The 20,159-nt window shown below is 40.6% G+C and overlaps 2 protein-coding genes across 2 annotated transcripts; both read right to left on the minus strand.

Moving 5' to 3' along the window:
• Nucleotides 1-566: 566 nt before the first annotated feature.
• si:dkey-46i9.6 (E3 ubiquitin-protein ligase TRIM21) lies at nucleotides 567-7,162 on the minus strand. The gene is made up of 7 exons (XM_034150031.1): nucleotides 7,106-7,162; nucleotides 4,569-5,514; nucleotides 3,475-3,570; nucleotides 3,140-3,370; nucleotides 2,508-2,655; nucleotides 2,361-2,387; nucleotides 567-2,269 (listed from the first exon to the last, which is right to left on the minus strand). The coding sequence occupies exons 2-7, from the start codon at nucleotides 5,469-5,471 to the stop codon at nucleotides 1,716-1,718; spliced, it is 1,959 nt and encodes a 652-aa protein (XP_034005922.1). The 5' UTR covers nucleotides 5,472-5,514; nucleotides 7,106-7,162; the 3' UTR covers nucleotides 567-1,715.
• A 1,242-nt stretch (nucleotides 7,163-8,404) lies between these two features.
• Nucleotides 8,405-19,137, minus strand: LOC117498127 (E3 ubiquitin-protein ligase TRIM39-like). The gene is made up of 8 exons (XM_034150212.1): nucleotides 19,057-19,137; nucleotides 16,283-16,752; nucleotides 15,788-15,979; nucleotides 15,524-15,619; nucleotides 12,650-12,883; nucleotides 11,301-11,448; nucleotides 10,428-10,454; nucleotides 8,405-9,376 (listed from the first exon to the last, which is right to left on the minus strand). Exons 1-8 carry the CDS (start codon nucleotides 19,061-19,063, stop codon nucleotides 8,838-8,840), a joined length of 1,713 nt encoding a protein of 570 aa, XP_034006103.1. The 5' UTR covers nucleotides 19,064-19,137; the 3' UTR covers nucleotides 8,405-8,837.
• Nucleotides 19,138-20,159: the final 1,022 nt, after the last annotated feature.

Genomic DNA, 20,159 nt, shown 5'->3' on the forward strand with positions numbered 1-20,159 from the left:
AAAGATAATAACTTAATAAACTCACAATGGATTAACCTAGTAATTGAAATCTATGGAATGGAGGAAACAACTATGAGAATTAGAAACCAAATGCATAACTTTGAGGAAAGATGGGAAAAATGGGTAAAGTGTAGAACACTATAATGAAGACTTATAAGGAACATAAGAATTTACATATACAGTGTTAATATTGTTTCCATTCTTTTATTTGTATTATTATTACTATTATTACTATTATTATTATTATTATCTCATTTCGGATTTGTCAACTATTATGTAGTTAATTCATATATATATGTGTTTATTTTGTCATGTATGCTTTGTGAATAATTTCTTAAAATGCAAATAAAGAAAATAAAAAAATAAATGCAGAACATAACATTTGTAGGTGGAAAAGAGCCCAAAAGTTAGATACATCTTGAGAATCAGGTCAATATGTATGGCTGTTTAGAATAATAGGAGTCATTTGCACATGAATGAACTAGCAGATCTTTTTCCTTTATCACATTACTACATTTCTGTATTTCAAAATTAAAACCAAAAGAAAAACAGCTAAATTATGTGTAAGAATGACACCAGATTTTCCATGGTTCTTCAATATTTTCCAAAGGACTGAACTACTTCTCACGGAAACATGATACACTGTAATTTAACCACAAACAATGCAACAATCATCACTCATCACGAGAAGAGCCCTGAAGGCGCTTTGGTTACTGTAAGTGGGTGTGGTCAAGAGACAGTTTTTTTCAAGAAAGATAAATACTGAAATTTCTTCAAGGAACATTTATTGTTATAAATCATGAACTCATGTAGCAGACAACCTTAGCCACATCAATCACACTTAATTAAAAATCAACATGCAATCTTGAAATCTGGAAACTACACTTTCTTTAGATTTTATGAAATGTCATGCGGTTAGAAGCTTAGGTAATTAGAGAAACTACGCGTGTTGATGTTCTTGCTGAGAGTTACATGAGGTAAATATTGTAAGCATGGCATAAGTACTGGAAACAGCTAGCCTGCGTCTGTACAAGTTCACTTCTTATAAATCATATTAGTTGTGCAAAACAAAGAAGAAATATTCTTGAACATACTGTAAAACCCCCATTTATGCTAAGCTAACTAACTGCTCTATTCTGTGTCTTTCATGTTGTAGGCTACACTGTTAACTTGCTGGTATATACATTTCAAGCTAGCTAGCTAGCATTGGCGTTATCGTTTGCTGTACCAAATAATTACAGACTGCTTAATTAACCAAATAAACATACTGATGGCTTAAACCTGATAACAGAATTGGGGTATCTAGAGAAAAAATCAAATATGTGTTGCTTAACAACTGCCATCATTACTTGTTTCTCCCCTTTTGCTAAGTAGACAAAATGGCGACCATTAAGGGATGAGAAGTGTGAGTACACCTTCCCGCTACGCATAACGCAAAACAGTTTTCAAGTGAGAGAAAATTAAAATCAATAATCAATACAGAGTTGTATTTTATGATGTATTTTTCCCAAAATGTCAAACTATCCCTTTAAGGCTTCATATAACATGAACAGATATAATATGTAAGTTGTTGAATCAATATATTGTAGGGCTACACCATACATGTAATACATATACAGGATTTGATCAGAGCAAGTATGGCGGCTACAACATAACACAGTCAGTTTTCACTCTCATACATATTTTCAGTGCTATTTTTACTGTCAAATGTGTCCTTAGCTTTGCTTGATCGGGCTCTTCTCAATCACAGGAGATATCACAATGGTATCAGAGGCTTTGTCGCAGCAGTACAGGTAGAAGAAGGGCAAGATCTTCTCTGTGAACGTATCTTTGAATGTGTAAATGTGGGTCAAAGCCTTCACATCATAAAAGGACACTTGCCCCTCCTCGTAGTCCACGTACACGCCCACTCGCTTGAGCATGGGGTCGATGGCAAGCGGTAACGGCGGGGATGTTGACACACGATACCCCTGGCCTTTCTTCATGGCCAGAGCCCAGTAGCCTTGGGAAGTACTTATCGCAATTTTGCCCTTCCTGTTGACTGAAGACCTTGCCACACCCATGTACCAGTCGTCCTTGTCCCCCACCTGGACCTCCCAGTAATGTCTTCCTGAGGTGAAGCCCTCGCGGCCCAGGACGACGACCACGGTGTCGAAGCGTTGAGGATGATCTGGGAGGTCCTGCCATGCGCCCAGGTGTCTCACCTGATGCCTGTCCTGAGAAAGCTGCAACCAGGGGTTGGCGGACTCAGGGTCCAGGGTTACGTCCACTATAGAAACACGAGACATAATGAAAGATTTATTTTGCATGACAGTTTCAAGATGATGAAAAGAAAACCACACTGAGTGCCAAAAAAATACCTGTATATTTCAGAATCTTCTTGATCTCTGTAGAAAAACAGAAGAAAACTATAAGATAAAGTGTCCATCTTATCCTGGCGATGCTCTCAATTCACTCTCAAACAAAAACAGATCAAATCTGTATTTCAATGTTAAAGGAAATCGTACCACTTTCCGCCAGTTTGCGGATCATTTCCTTTAATGCTACCTCCAGTTTGGACAAAGATCTCCTGATCATGCCGACACACATGGCAGTGGGAACACTGGTCTCAGACCAGTCTTTGACAGGAGGAGGAGTGCTAAGGGCTGGGAAGCTCTACGGAGAGATAAAGCATAAGAAATTAAATAGAATTAGGTTAGTCAATACACAAATATATCCAGAATTTCTATTCAAAATAGAACATTTTGCAAGCATGCACATATGTATTTACAAAACCTTCAGTAATAATCCAATTTATTTCTATTTTGGAGTACTCTTTAAGGCAGCCTGCAGTCCATTTTTTATGATTTGCCTTTGGTTTGCACTGCATTTTAGAACAGGGCACTGTTGTTTGAGCACAAATCAAATGGTGTAAGAAAAGGAAAGGAAAGGGTTTATTTTACCAGCATATACTCCTAACCTATTTTTCCTTGCAATCGAAAGCTACCGTGGTGGTAACTGTAGCTCTCGTTCAATTTCTAAATTTAGCATGAAACATAAATGCCAAACATCCCAACATTAGATGATTTGGAGTCCGAAAACAAGATCTTAAACCTTTAGGTGGTCGTCAACTTCTCTTTACACAACAATGCTCTTTCACCTTTAAGAAGTGAATGTGGTCTGTCCGAGCCACGTTTTCCAGGTCTGTGTTCCTCCTCTGCAGCTCAGTGATTTCCCGCTCCAGTCCAGCGATGAGGCCGTCAGCCCACCTCTCAGTCTGCCTCTGCTTCTCCTCTATGCCCAAAACCAGCTCGCCCTGAGTCTTATGGATGGAGCGAACCAGCTCTGAGACGACCTGCATGCTCTCCTCGACCTCCCTCTGAGCGCTGGCCTGGAAAATACACAATACACTGCTCAACGTTGGATAACTTTTGTTTAAATGCATCATACTGGAGTTTAATGGGCCATTCTGCGTTTGAGCTCAGCAGGACTCACTTTGTTTTCTTCCACGCAGAGTTTGATCTCATGCAACTTTTTCTCTCTCTCCTGGATCATCTGCTGGATGTCTATTTCTGTCATCTTCAGCTGCGCCTGTACACACAAACAAAGCCGATGGCAGGCAAAAACATGACACCAAAAACATATCCGTCTTTTCTTTTACTGTTGTAGTTTTGGTTTTGGGGGCAAAAGCATGTAGCATTGCCCATGCTGATATAAATACTTTGTTCCAAAAATGTCGTGGGGACATGTTTTAAATGATCTTCAACATAAACACTTTTAGGTAATATAATGTGGTTGATCAGTAAGAGGTCAGAGTAGATCAATTCCAAGATTGGGAAAAAAAACAATAAACCTTTTTGAAAGTGTTATATTATGGTTAGTTCAAATGTCTTTTTTACAAGTAAGAGGGGCAAAATCAAGTGATGGTTCCCAGTGTGTATATGACAACAATCCCCAAGCGTCTAATCAGGAAATCATTTTCGTTTTGACAGTTGAAAGATCACATTTTCTTTGGCTTTCTCAATCAAACAAACACCACCAATGAGGTTTCTACCTTGAAAGCCCCTCTATTAAAGTGGACCTATCATGCTATAATTGAATAATATAGTGTAGGACCATACATATATAAGGCATATTTATACTTTTTTTTTTTCAAAATACCAAACAGATCATGCATTTTAGCCATAGCTCAATTTGCCTTTTTTAGCTCTGTTTTTGCAAGGGCAGATTCAGTGAGAACAGCACCATCTACAGGCCTGGCATATGTACTACAGCGTCTCCAGCGCTTTCGAACGGCAATGGCCGTGGCTGTCTCCTCCTGATTGGTGGAGTTGGCCCAATAGCCGTAGCGCCACTGTCCTGACGTCAGGACAGTGTTCAAATCTGGATCAGTTTTTATCAGATCCGTTGCAGCCCCTTTTTTAGAGATTTGGGTATGGAGGAAAATAGAGAGGGTTGTGTTTTCTAACACTTGGTGAGTTCCCTGGAAAACCGGGGACACATATTCATGTATAAAAGACGTACAAAAGTGCATTTTGCATGATAGGTCCCCTTTAACTGATATAAGAAAACTTGGATTGATTTTTTACCTTTTTCTCCATCCATTCCCTCTCCACGGGGACGGTGTAGTGCGCCCGGTGGTCGGTCTCGGTGCAGAGGACGCACACACAGGTCTGGTCCTTCTTACAGAAGAGCTCCAGGAGCCTCTCGTGCTTCGGACACATCCGGTCCTCCATGTTGGCGACGGGCTCTATCAGCTTGTGCTTGGTGAACCGGGCCGAATGAGCCTTCAGGTGCTCCTCGCAGTAGGAGGTGAGACACACGAGGCAGGATTTGATGGCTTTTGGTCTGCCGTCGCCCAGGCAAACATCACAGAATACCTCCTCCCAAGCAGGAAGTGGGAGTGAAGAGGAGGGAGGTGAAGAAGCAGGGATTTGAGGTGAAGGTGGGGGGGATCTTTGGGGCAGTGGAGGTGGTTCCTGATCTAGTGAGGGTGGAGGAGATCTTTTGGGTGCTGGCACAGGGGGGATAAGCGGTGGTAAATCCTCTGGGAGAAGCTTTTTCTCTTCCTTACTTCTCACCTCCTCTTGCTCCACCCGAACATCTTGCTTCTGCTCTTCCTCCAAAAGCCTCTCCTCATCCTCCTTTTTCTTTCTTTCCATCGTCCACTTCTTCTCCCTCACGCCTTCCACCTCCTCGCTCACCTTTTCTTCCGCACTTCTAACCCTGATCTCCTTGAACTGATCTGCGATTTCCCTCAGCACCGTGTTGATGCTAATGTCCGGCCTCTTGCAGAAAGTCTTCTTACACATAGGGCACTGGTACAAAGGGCTGGTTTTCCAGTATCCCAGGATGCAGCCCTGGCAGAAGTTGTGTCCGCAGGGGATGGACACGGGGTTGGTGAAGACGTCCAGACAGATGGAGCAGTGCACCTGCTCTTCAGAAAGGTTCCCGGTGGAGGCCATTCCTGCACAGCAGATTGGCAGGGTCATTTTCAGCGCAAGCAACCAGGCTCTGAACCGGGCATCAAACCTGCTGTGATATTAAGGGGCGCTCGGGTTAGATGGCATGACTTTAGGTGAGGTCATTTCATGCAAAATTATGAAGCAAAGCATGACAGGACTCATTTATTATCTCAAACTCAAGCCAGATATCGGAAATATCTCGGTTTGTAATAAATGAGCCCTTGCAAGATTTGGGGACTGTTGTTTATATTATTAACCCTTTTATTCATTTTTAAAGGAGACATATCATTGTCGTTTTCAGGTTCATACTTGCATTTTAGGTTTCTACTAAGCATGTTTACATATTTATTGTTCAAAAAATACTTTATTTTTCTCATACTGTCTAATTAAAAACAAGGCCTCGGTTTAAAACGCTCCGTTTTGACGCCTCTCTCTTTAAGAATGAAACTGCTCTGATTGGCTTGCAAGATAAAAATGGAGCAGCTTTGCAAAGATAATGAATTGGTATTTAATTTAAACACATTACAAAAGCATTTTTAGAATATATTGAGTGGAATATATAAGAGTCGGAAAAAAAACTTTTCAGCATTCTCTGGCGGACGAACAACATTATGGCAACACTGTTTTAAAGTTACCTCAAACATATTTTTGGCCATTTTGACCAATAAATATCTATATATTTGTGATAATCTTATCCTTATCCTGCATTTAATATTTAAATAAGATCTGCTTTCTGAACAAGTCATGTGTCTCTTTACTTAAAGTGGACCTATCATGCTATATTTGAATAATATAGTGTAGGACCATACCTATATAAGGTATATTTATACGTTTCTGTTTTCAAAATACCAAACAGATCATGCATTTTAGCCATGCCTCATTTTGCTCAATTTGACAATTTCTAGCTCTGGGCAGATTATGTGAGAACAGCGCCACTTACAGGCCTGGCATATGTACTACAGCGTCTCCAGCGCTTTCGAACGGCAATGGCTGTGGCTGTCTCCTCCTGATTGGTGGAGTTGGCCCAATAGCCGTAGCGCCACTGTCCTGATGTCAGGACAGTGTTCAAATCTGGATCAGTTTTTATCAGCCCCTTTTTTAGAGATTTGGGTATGGAGGAAAATAGAGAGGGTTGTGTTTTCTTACACTTGGTGAGTTCCCTGGAACACCGGGGACACATATTCATGTATAAAAGACGTACAAAAGTGCATTTTGCATGATAGGTCCCCTTTAAGCTGCAGCTAAATATATCACGCTTGTTGATTTATTTTGAGTGTGTATGAAGCCGTAAGTGAGTTTGACTTTTAAAATAAGCAGCTCTCTGCTCGAGACGAGGCCTAGTGCACTTATTCACAGCAGGCCGGATTAACAACTTTCCAAAAATATTAATTTAGCCAGTGACCTGTTTAGCTGTACTCTAAACAATAATCTGGATTATGCTGACATGGAAACAGAAAAACAAAACTTGATAGAAGGGTTTATTCTGTATAACTACTACAGAGAAAAGTCCTTAGCACAGATCATATACACTTACTGCCAATCAGTAATACAAATTATACAAACAACACTCCCCAAATAGATCTACTGGTGCACAGAGATGTGATGGTAAGGAAATGAAAATGCAGTGGAGGGCAAGAAGACGAAAAAGCAGAAGCACTCACCAGAGAGCAGCTGCCTCAGAGCTCCGCTGTACACTGACACATGAGACAGGCTATAACCACTGCCACCTCCACTGCCCCCTCCAAAAGACCCAAAATATATCCCCCCTCCTCCCCTCTTTTTACCCCAGATACAAATGTATACCCTCTGGCCCTGGCAGGAGTAATGGCTTCAAACTCTTCTGCAGTGGAGTTATGGTTGATCTGTTCAGGCCATATTTGTAGTTTTTTAAGGCATCATGTGAGTTTTGTAATGTAAGATGACAATAAAACTATTTTGGATTTAACTACTTTTGTATTTCCTGGCTGCTTTCAATTTATTGTATGGGTTTTTTGCTACTTTGTTTACCACTTGTAGGTGGTAGCTGAATGCTAGTTAGCAGCTACTTAGCTTAGCTTAGCATTTTCATATATTATGTTTATGAGTGCAGCATCAAGGAGGACAATTCTGCATTATTTGTGATTGATAATCTTTATTAGAAAGTTAGGAAAAAGGGTACAAAAGCAGACATTTGATATAAAAATACAGAACATGGTTTCAATGTCGGAACATGTTTAAAAACAGCCATTGTTAACAATGTCATACAGAGTCCTACAGTTTCAGTATGTACAAAAAAAATCTGCAAGCAAGCAGATCCTGGATTTTGGCTCCTATTACAGTACGTCATTGGCGACATCCGGCACACGTGACACGTCCCAACCTATCGTCTACGGCACACGTGACACGTCCCAACCTATCGTCTCCGTATACAGTCGTCTAGCTGAATCCCCTCTCGCAGCTGTGTGTCTGTGAATTCAGCAGTCTGCAGGAGGCACTTAGAGTAAAGTTATTATATATAATACATATAATGGCACTGTTCTAGCGGTAAACACTTAAGAAAGAGCATGTCAAGCTATGTGCTGTATCAGAAACAATGCACGGCGTGTTTTGGGAGTAATATCTTCTGTTTAAATTAGCAAGCATGCTAACGCAAAGCTAACGCTGTAGGCTACTGGAGAGAATATGTGTAACGTAATGTCCTTGCGGTAAACCCTGCGAGAGAGAAACGTTTGAGCTCCATACTGTTTCAGAAATAATGCTTCAAGTGGTTGGGAGCATAATATGGCATTTAATCACTCCAGCGTTTAGCTGAGTTTCTCCCGGTAGAAAACTCTCTTAGCAGGGGAAAGCTGCGTGACGCTACAAAGGGGGCGTGGCTAGCAGCAGCCGTTCCATTTAAAGCAGAATCAGCCTTTTTGGAACAGCGCTGGAATAGAGGGGTATGAGCAGTATGAGGCATGGCTACAATGGGTGATCTGTTTGGTATTTAAAGCAAAAAACTTCACAGACATGTTTTGTATAGGTATGGCCCTAAAATATATTTTTCAAATATAGCATAATAGGTCCACTTTAAGATAAGGGTATACAGGATGAGGCAACAATTTGTAACTTTGAAATAACCAAATTGTAAATACATCTCTTACATTTTGGTTTCCTGGGATCCAAACACACCAAACATTCACAATGCTTTGGTTGTATTACTTTGAAACAGTCACTCTGTTAGTCATTGTCCCTTAAAATATCTGTATTGAGCCTAATTTAGCTTAAACTAATGCAATAACGTGCCCATACTATGAGAAAATGTTGTACTGGGTAGTTTTGACATGAAAAATGTCTTGCTTTGAGGCTTTGTTATTAAGATGATCGAGATAAAGTGCGATAAAAAGTATGGGCACTTAACCTGTTGAATTGATCTCAGGTGTGTTTAACAGAGCTTATCATGAGAGGCGCAGAGTTCTTCCCCTCCTGGGTGAGGCAGGGGCTGAAGATCGGGTACAGACTCTCGTTGAAGGTATCCACGAACGTGTAGAGATGCAGACGCGTCTTCACGTCGTAGAAGCAAATCTGGCCCCCTTCGTAATCCAGGAAGATTCCCACCTTACTGGGCTGGGACGGCAGCAGCAGAGGGAGGCGGGACGAAGCCAAAGCCTTCACCTCCCCGTTCTTCAGCCACAGGCACCAGAACCCCCCCTCGGGACTCAGCTTGATCTCCCCCTTGCGTCGGGCCGAGGCGCTGGCCATGCCGAGCGTCCAGGCCGTCTTGCGCCCCATGTCCACCTCCCAGTAGTGGCGCCCGGAGGTGAGGCCTTCTCGACCCAGGACGAAGAGGGCGGGGCTGAAGCGCTTGGGACCCTCGGTGTGGGAGGACTTACGCTCTTCGTATCTCACCTGGCGGCCGTCTTCGGACACAGCCAGGTTCCTCTGGGCCGTGGCAGGGTCTAAAATCACCTCACCTGGAAATCGAAGAATAATAAAACATTATATAACAAAATGTACAGTTTCATAATAATGGATTGTCTGTCACGTGTCTGCTTGGTGCAACAGTAAACATGTATAAAGACTGTCAAAAATGTCCCTGTTACAGTTGTTATGGCACTCTTAATTTAATGATAGACCAATGTTATCAGTTGATTAAATGGCCATTATTATTGGGTGCATAGATTTAAGGTGGTATGGCTCTATTGCTCCTAATTGACTCAGTAGTCTGATTTCCACAGCAGAGGTTTAAACCTAGTTCATGTAATGAACTAAACTAACACTTAAGTTACGTAAAAAATGTCTTAATTCAACCTTAACCTTGATCTTTTCCTAAGGCTAACCATGTACAATTGGTGTCTAAATCAAACCAAGTACTGTTATTCCAATTCACAACCTTAACCCTGTGTTAATAACCCCAACAGTAGGTGCAGTATGTCCTGTATGTAGCATTATAACCGTAGTGGTAACAACTGATAACGGTCATATAATGAACTGATAACATTCAAAATGGGTGGAGCAGAAGTTCTTAGATCCTTAACTCCAGTAAAAATTGCTATTGCACAATGTTGCATTACAAGTAAAAGTCGTGGTAAATGTTTGCTGAAGCTTTGCGCAATTCAAACTTCCCAGTCAAAAGACTTGTGTGGGATTGCAAGACATTTAACTGGTATTATTATATTTTATAAATAATGTATTTAATGATTTTATGTTAAATCAAGGTATCTAGATTCCAGATTCAAAGGCTTTATTGTCATATGTCAATGAAAATCTTAAATTTATATTTAAAATATCTGTAGAAATGCATTTACTGGAATAAAAAGTACAATATTTCCATTTTAAATTATATTGTCCAATGATTACAGTACATTTGACACTGGCTACATGCCTCTGGATTGCGTTTGGATCTGAAGAAGTAGGGCCATCTTGTGGGCAATTTAGAGAACTGAACATCAAGTTTTGTACTTTCAAAAATCCTTTATAAGAACAAACCAGCCTTGGAAAAAAAACAAAAATAAATGTACTCACTTGAATAGTTCTGTACCTTCCGGAGCTCTGCGAGAGAGAAAGAGATAGAGACCGTGTTAGCGAGTCATTCGTCTATAGAGTAATGGTGTCAAAGTGGAAGCAGATGGCACGTGTGGGTGGTAAACATGCATCTGATCCAGAGCTATAAACGCTGAGAGACATGTGCTGCTGTCACTCATCTCTCGCTGATTCCAAGTGGCTGAACTGTGGCATCAACACTATCTCCATCTGTCCTACCATCTTGTGTGTGTGTGAGCGTGTGGCGCAGTGATGAGTCACATTTCTATTTCAAAGTGCTCGTACACTGACCTACAGTATATGTCGCTGTTTTAGGATTTTGTGCAGGATATGTGGTGTATATCAGACGAGGAAGGGTGGATTTTGTTTTCACTTTGCATTTACAATATAAAAAAGGGGCCTGCCGAATGCTTTTATTTTGAAATTACAACTTTTGAAAGGCTTTTATTTTCCAAATCAAAGTTTGAAAATGGCACATTAAACTGCATTTTCATCCATTTATGTATTTTTTTTTAAATACGAGTGTTAGTATAAAATCAGCCATGTGGAGTTTTGTTAAACAGGGGGTGGACAAAATAACAAGAACAACTTACAATACAATCCAGTACAACAGCTGTTCAATATATGCTTATGAGCTTTTTACAGCCATATTTTTGTAGGATAGTTGAATTACAAAAAGGTGTTCCTTTTATTTTGTACAATCCTATCAGTTTGTAATGGGAACTTGCACATTGTCATTAGGTTTGTGACACATTCCTGTTTATTTCCCTACTTTATTTCCTGACACTGTGACGCAATTTTCAAAAATGACAGCAATGTATCGTGAAATAGGGAAACATTCATTTTCGCCCTCACCTTTCCCGTACAGTCTCTTGAGCTCCTCGTGGAATTTATCCACGAGGCCGCTGACGGAGGAGCGGATGGTTCCTAGGTAGAGGTCAGTGTTGATGCTGACCGCCGACCAATCGGTGGGCTCGGGTGAGGGTGTCAGCGTCGCCAGGTTCTGCAGGAAATGGTTAAGTCAGGCAATACTCAATGAACATGTAAATATCCATCCGCGGAAATACATTTTTTTCAGTGAAAAGAACACCAAATATGATTTCTACAGCTTTATGGGGCAAACATCTTGACAGTATGCAGATTTTTACACCAGGCTGTCAGGAGGCTGAACTCTCTCTTCTCCCTACCCTCCCCTCTCTCCCCTGCCCCCACTGGACTATACTTTACTGTGTCTGTAAACACAAACTGAGTAAGATTGACATTAAAGTTGACTTTGACTGCGATGTATCTCTTAAAATCAAAGTAAAGAAGTGTTTAACAGATACAGATTTGTCTGCAATCTTCATGTGTAGCTGTATGCCTTATTTGCTTCCTCTCATACTATCTGGAATAACTTCAAAGACGTCTTTCATGAAAGAAAATCCACTTTATATCTACATAAACAGTCCAGGGTAAATGCACAAGGGGGGGACTTCCATAACAGCTGGCTCTGTTCCTGGAGGCGTTTGATGTTGTGTTACAAATCTCCTAGCAACTGCGGCTAACGCAACCATGGAGGTCTGCGAGATAATTGGTTATTATGTGAGAATAATAGATCATTTTGAATATATATACAGTGCCAGCTTGGTTGGTAACATTATCAATAATCATAAAGTGTGTTTAGGTGGATGTCTTTGCATTACTGTAAGTGGAGCATCAGCAGCAGCAGCTGAGTCTCGAGGATTTAAACTTAATTAGCTCCCTTGCTGTCCTAAATGCATAATAAATGCTGTGTATGTAGGCTACACACTGGAAAACTGACTAATGAAGTATTGCTCAATATGCCAGCATGCATTTTTAAAATGTCAGTTGCAGCGTGGTCCTGATTTTAAATATTGATCATCATTAGTAGTGAAAGGAATGGAAGCGCTACACCAAAAGATGAAGAAGAGGTGAACATTTGAGCATTCTGCCTTATTTCCTGTGTTTAAAAACAACAAAGAATATGTGACCGACAAATCCTTCAGAAATGTTTTAACATTTGAAATTAGTTCATCTGAATATGAAAATAAAAACAATGGGTATGGGTACTTTTCTTTCCTTTAACAGACAAATTGTCCTGTACTTTATATAATGTACTGAAAGTGCAATGTCGGCAAAAAAAAAACACATCTTCAGGACTTTACCAACATGGCTGCCGCGTGTCACCTGAGAGTGTCACCCACCTGCAGGAAGAGCACTTTGTCCTGGGTGTGAGCGTACGCCTCCAGCTCGTTGCTGCGGCTCCTCAGCTGGCTCAGCTCGTTCTCCAGACCTCGGGCCAGCTCCTGCGCGTGGCGCTCGCCCTCGCGCTGCCTCTTGGCGATCAGCTCCACCAACTCCGCCTGACTCTGCTCCACCAGGCGCTGCAGCTCAGCGTACACCTGCCAGCTCTCCTCCAACTCCTTCTGAGAGCTGGCCTGCAAAGGAGGGGACATGAAGGAGAGGAATGTGAATAAGTCTCCTCAAAATACTGTATGTATACTTTCTTCTGTAGCTCTGAATGAGATTTCTAAAGGCTTAGAAAAGAATCCCAATGACGTCAAGATTTGTGTTTAGATTTGACTTGAATATCTACTAGAAAGTGTGCATTGCAAACTTTAGGTCCAGCCAGAAAGGGTTTAATGTAAAAAAAAAAAGAAGGGTTGCATTGTGGGAAACATAGGATGGAGCACTTTCTGGAGTGCAATCTGTTCGGTAGACTTAAAGGGGCCCATTATGCTAATTTCCATGTTCATATTTGTATTGTGTCTGTCTAATCCTACCTCGCCTTAAAGCTTTTGTTGTCTACATTCTTCCCATATCTGCAAATTACAGGGTTAGCCTAAAACAAATCATTAAAACCAATTACAGTACAACATGTTAACCTGTTAAACCTGCAGTTTCAGTAATCACAGCTCTTTTATCATGCGGCCTTTCCTGAGTGTCTGTCTGCCGCCTCTAAAACTGGACCAACAGGTTACGTTTTCCCCCGCCAATCGAAGGAACTGCCAAGCATTGTGTCTCAATCTTACCCTGCGAAGGTTTGAAATTCTATTCTCAATTTCCTGGTTTTATTTTCCTAAACAATACACACTACTGACTGGAATAAAGTCCACACACACACACACACCACACACACACACACACACACCCACACACACACACACACACACACACCACACACACACACACACAACACACACAACCCACACACACACTACACACACACACACCACCACACACACACACACACCACACACAACACCACACACACACACACACACACACACACACACACACACACAAACACACACACACCACACACACAACACAGCCACACACACACAGCACACACCACACACAACGACTACACACACACACACAGTGGTAACATGAGCCTCATTGTATTTATAAAAGTAGATTATAATGTCACCAAGCAGGTAACCAAGAACAACACTCAACATGTGCGTATATGCAAATAAAAAAAAAATATCATTCAACTGAACAAAGCACTTGATTATGTAATGTTTTCATTTCTCCCTATTGAGGTGAGTTGTACGTGAATCAGGCAGCAGGTACGCACAGGGTGTGGGGAACTAGAAGGTAAATGTTTACTCTGGAAGCACCGGTTGGACGGCCTGAGACATGGATGCTGCCAGAGAAAAACAAACTGCATTCTCCTGTTCTCTCTACAGAGCACGAGAAGACATCCATCTACAGTATGGTATCCTTAACTGAAACATTAGCCCTTCAACAGCTGAGTTTCCTCACATTCTGTGTGCTTTTCTGGATCAGACTGTTCTTGAAGTGCAAATGAAGCTTTACCTCGCTACCTGGGTTAATATTTAACATGCAGGGCGAGACGGGAAGCGACAGAGTTAAAACACAAGACATGCAGGTTTAAAACGGCTCAAATGACTGATTTACAAGTCAGGCAGTGCCATCCTTTCATAAGACATCCAGGCATATTCAGATTAGATGAGATGTAAGAGGGATCAATGTGAGAAGAATAGCTAAACTGTCACACAATTGTTGTTACCTATTTTGGATTAGCTGTTATAGTGAATCCTATAGCTATAAGTCCAATGTTTTACTTGTCATGCTACTAAATGCACTTCTTTTGAAATGTCAATTTACATGTATACTCATCATGGTAATATGTCTGTGGCTCTAAATTTGCTGTCTCCAAAGGATTCGGTTTTCCCTACATTTGCAAAAAAACATTTTGAAGCTGCCTTTCACTAGGATAATTTACAGTTAAACTTGATTCAGGGTTCATACACTTTTTCACCAATGATTTTCAATGACTTCTCCATGACCTTTACCTAATTTTCCATGACCAAAGAAATTACTCTTTCTCAGCGGTACCACTGAAAATGGTTTATTTTAACATGGAACAGTAAAATAAGGTCTGCATATGAAACATGTCGTGCCTATCTAAAACAAATCCAATAGTAGGCTTACTAGCTTCTACAGACTTGAGCAACTCAAATCTCTCACCAGCAAAATACCTCATCAGTTAAATGCCATTTTACGTTTCATTACTATACGATACAGTATTTATTATCATTATAGTATTACTATTTTGGCGATTAGATAAAATATAAATTATATTTGATGCAACTTTAGTTACATTTCCATGACTTTTCCAAAACTTTGGGAAAAATATTGTTTTCCATAACTTTTCCAGGGCCTGGAATTAGCATTTTGAATTTCCATGACTTTTCCAGGTTTTTAATGACCGTAAGAACCCTGTTGATTATGAATTCACAATGTGACAATGCTTTTGCCATTGATTGGTTCACAATTTGTCATGTTTTTGTTCGTGGTGTTGCACGTTTTCTATGATGTATGTCAAAAGGCTTAACTTTTAAACAATAAATGCCTTCAAATTTAAACTTGAAATCAGTTTTTTTGCCTTATATTATCTATGTGGATGTGATCAAATTGGGGCTACTGTACACACATTGTCAGAATAGCTGCTGCTCTCACTTAAAAGAGTTGAAAATTGACACCAAAACTGTCTGATTGTCTGACAACACACAGCAGAGATCTGTGTTAGCCCTCAGCCGACTCACCTTGATGACCTTGATGGATTGTTTGATTTCGTCCAGTTTCTTGGTTCTCTCCTTGATCAAATGTTTGAGCTCCGACCTCTTCTTTCCCAGATTACTCTGCAGGAAGAGAATCAGGATTGTGGATAAGTGGAATTAATATCAACGCATATGGCAGGAGAATCTAAATCCATTGACATAAAGCCATTCAATCAATCAAAAAGTACACTTAGTTTTCGTAATTGTTTGTCCCTTATCGTTACTTCAGAATCTTTAGCTACAGCTCACCATCTTCTTCTTCCACTCGTGCTCGGCGGAGACGAGGTCGTGTGATTTGTGCGAGGCCTCTGCGCAGGCCGTGCAGATGCAGGTGTGGTCGCTGCGGCAGTAGATCTCCAGGAGACGCTCGTGTTTCTTGCAGATCTTCTCCTCCAGGTGGAAAGTGGGTTCGATCAGACGGTGAGACGTCAGAGACTTCACCTAGGAATTAGTGCAAAGAGAAAGAGAGTTGTGAACACAAAATAAATACAAAAAAAGAGTATTCCGTGTGCACATTTTTGCAAAAGATATGTAAAAGGTAACCCTAAAATATATACATGTAGAATAAGTAATGGATGATTTAGAAGCTCCAAAAGAAGACATTGAATGGGATTGCTGTCAACTTTTACATGAATAAAGTGGAAAACTGTTTAAATAATAAGATAACAACTGCAAAAGAAACAAACAGGCATTGCTAATGAAAACCATGAAAGTGCCATAATCCTAAAGAAGCAAAAAACAGACCTTTTTATGATGTCTGAGGTGGACTTCGCAGAACGATCCAGGACAGTTCAAACACGATTTGAGAGCCTTCACCTTCCTCCCGATGCAGGCGTCGCAGGGAACCTCCCCCGCCCGGGCAAACTCCCCGTTGTCCGTGGTGCTGGGGCTGCCGTGGCTCGTATCTGAGCTCAGATTCAGGGTGGATCCCCGCGATCCTCCTCCAGCTCCTCCAGTTCCTCCGGCCAGCATCAGCCCCTGGAACTGGGAGGAGATTTCGGCCAGGACCCTGTTGACGCTCATCTCGGGTCGTCTGCTGTAGCTCTTCTTGCACATGGGGCACGTGAACTTCTTGCTGTGCGTCCAGTAGCCCAGCAGGCAGGCCTTGCAGAAGCTGTGGCCGCATGGCGTGGTGACGGGCTCCACGAACACCTCCAGACAGATGGAGCAGCTGAACTGGTCCTCAGAGAGCGCCTGGCCTGGGGTCTGAGGGCCTGCAGGGAGGAGGACCAAATCACGAGGGACGTGATTAGATGCACAAAGCTTGGGTACAATCAGAATCAGAATCAGAATACCTTTATTAGTCCCAGCAGAAAAAGAGACAGCTTAATGTTAATGTTATAATGCCAGAGATGAACAAGTCCTGAGTCAAGTCCCAGTTCCTAAACTTTGAGTTTTGAGTCCTAAAGTAGTAGACCCCACACACACACACACACATAGAAAAAGTCTATGTACATGTAGATAGAATATGATATGTACAAGAACAGAATATGAAATAAAATAATGTATTGCAATCAAAAATGAGTACACTAACTATTTTGTTGACACTTAGTTTTGTAAGTGAGCTAAGTTATAATTGGTCTAATTCTTTTTGTTTTGGCAACAAGTGCCTTATTGAGTGTTTTTATAACATGATGGACACTGTTTGGATTCGGGCAAATAAAGTGGTTCTTGGAAATGAATGTTGACTTGCTGGGTTAAATAGCACTAATGTAAGTGGATACGTAACATACTTTTTAAATTATTGGGATTGTAGAAATGTATTTAGGTCAAAATACACAAGTCATTGGTTTTAAAGTCCAAGTATGGTTAAAATATTTAGGATGTTGTCAATTTGGGTAAAGTAATTTGACCTGAGTCCATGCATCTGCTAAAATCTCTATAAATGTATGGAGGGTTTTTCCAAGGTGAAATTCCACCACTTTTCAAGGAGAATGTTCAATGCCAAACAGCTGTTATAGACTACATATACAGTACACATAGTACACAGAATAACATATAGTTATTGTGCTATTTAAATCCAAAATGATGTTTCTTGACAGAGTTCTACACAAGGGTGACAAAAGGAAAACACAACAAGGTTTCACGCTTCAAAATGAACCTCCTTTCCACATGTGTTTGCAAAGATTTCCAGCACTCTTACAATATATCTAGAAATACTACATTTGGATCTTTTTGTGCTTTTTTCGCCACCAGCACAAGAGGGTCGTTCACGCCTTTCATGTCATGTATGAGCCACTTAAGTGTCATTCATGTCAGGGGCATGAGAGGAGAAGTGTGAATTGCTGTGAAACTGCCTCAGAGGGGATTTCAGGACAGCATAGCTATTGCACTTACTGATTAAGTTTAATATTTGACTGAAAACAAGGGTATTGGTTGGGTTTTGTGCACACTATCCTGATATTGGATGGGAACCATGAGTTAAACCCCAACAGTGTCAATGACAAATGACTAAAGTAAAGCTCTTTACTTCCCAGAGAGAGAAATGGCCTTGTTACCCTTAATTACATTACATGACATGTCACTTGTTAGATGCTTTTATCCAAAGCGACTTATACTCAATACTGTGGGCAATCCCCACAGGAGCAATTTGGGGTGAAGTGTCTTGCCCAGGGACACAACGACATGCTGACTGCAGTGGGGTTTGAACCTGTGACCCCCTGATCCGAACACCAACGCACAAACCACACGCCTTAATCTCACTCCAGAGTCAAAGGTCAGTGTTATTGTTCCCTTGGCACTATGAGTTTGATCATAAAGAGCCACATAGGAGCAGAGAAAACCGTTTATATTCAGCACCAGTGAACACAAGGCTGTTCTACTCGAGCAGGAAGTATGTTTAAGAGCGTCACTCTGTCCTGTGGTAAGAGAGTAGCTATCTGAGGAATGCAGAAACTCAGGACCTGCTGCCTCACAGTCACAGCACCTGCTTCAGGTTTAAAAGAAAACACAAATCCAACAAAAACAACAACTGCTGATGGCATTTTTAATTAGGTTTTAAAAGGCTTGACTATATTTAACATCAGTATTCAGTAATGGGAATATTTGTAAGATTTATTTTATATTACATTTGTCAACCGTAATGTTTATTTTTTGTACTTTTGCCGCTGGTAAAAACTGAATCAGACACATTTTTATGACTAATGTACAGGTAGCATCATTCCAGGACATTAAGTCAGCTAAAATAACACAAGTGTTTTCTCAAAAATGCCTCTTTTTCTCCAAGCAAACACATGCTCATAGCTTTACAGACATTTAATAATAATTGTACAAAATAACACAGGGTACAGCTTTGTCAAAGTAAACATTTGCTATGGTTTGTTACTATTTAACAAGTAGTGACTTATTATTGTTGAAAATGTCCGTAACAAATCAAACACCGAGATGTACTGTATGTCTGTTTGTGACTCTTCTATGGGACAACCTATATAAACTGTTAATAAACGTATACACTCAAGGCATACCACGTGTAAAGAAGAAGTAATCATTAGTTAAAAACATGTAATATTAGGACTTACTCTGCATGTTTTCCTGTGACGTGGAGCAGTGCAGTCCTTCACTCTGCTGTGAGTCTCACTCCGACAGGTGCTGCTCTCTTCCTGAAACTCAAAGTGTCCCTCCCACTCTCAGTGCACACACCCAACATCCACACATCCCTCCCATTGTTATCACACTCTGATTTATATGGCTCTGCGCTGTAGATATGCAGAACCCGCTGCAAGGGCCTCCTTAAAGGTCACCTATTATGCAAAATCCACTTGTTCCTGTCTTTTATACATAAACATGTGTCCCCTCTTCTTCATGTCTCTTCTACATCAACATCTGTCCCCTCTGTGTAAAGAGACTCTGAACGTTTCAGGAAAAAAGGTTCTCTCACTTTTTGTCCTGATCCATTTATATAAAAACCTGTCTGAAAATGAGCTGATCAGATTTTGGCCACTTTATGATGTCATAACGATTTTTTGGCTTGTGTAACCATTAGCCAATCACCCCCCCCCCCCCCCCCTTATCACCTGAATCTCCTCTTAGAGCACCATTGTGTTCTTTTTAACCAGATATCTCTCAGAGGGGCGTGGGGAGTGGCTCCTTATTTTCATCTAAAGTAACAGATGGAGAATCAGCACTTTTGAAACAGGGCTGAAACAGAGGGGATTATGGGATGTTGCAATGATCTGTTTGATATTTCAGCCAATCAGAGACATGTTCTGTGTATATCTGAGACCTACAGTATATTGATGAAAAACAGTATAATAGGGGACCTTTAAAACACACACACAGTTTTCTATTTTTAGTACCACATCACTTAATAAATCCACTTTAAATGTCTATTTTGCATTTATTTTACTTAATCGTCATTACACATATATTAGGTGCTTGTTTTAATATCATACATCGGAATTTTATATGCACTTTTATAATTTATTATATTATATTTTGCACGTTCTTTCTTTCTTGCACGTTTATTATTCATTTAATTCAAAGGTTTGTATTATCTGCTCTTATGTGCTCTCAGGTTCTGAATTTGTGCATGTCATACAGGGGGGGGTTACTTTTTTTCATTTTACTCTACATTTTGTGCTTAGATATATACAATTATAATTATTATTATGATATATATATA

The sequence above is a fragment of the Trematomus bernacchii genome, unplaced genomic scaffold (assembly GCF_902827165.1).
Source record: "Trematomus bernacchii unplaced genomic scaffold, fTreBer1.1, whole genome shotgun sequence".
Classification (NCBI taxonomy): domain Eukaryota; kingdom Metazoa; phylum Chordata; class Actinopteri; order Perciformes; family Nototheniidae; genus Trematomus; species Trematomus bernacchii.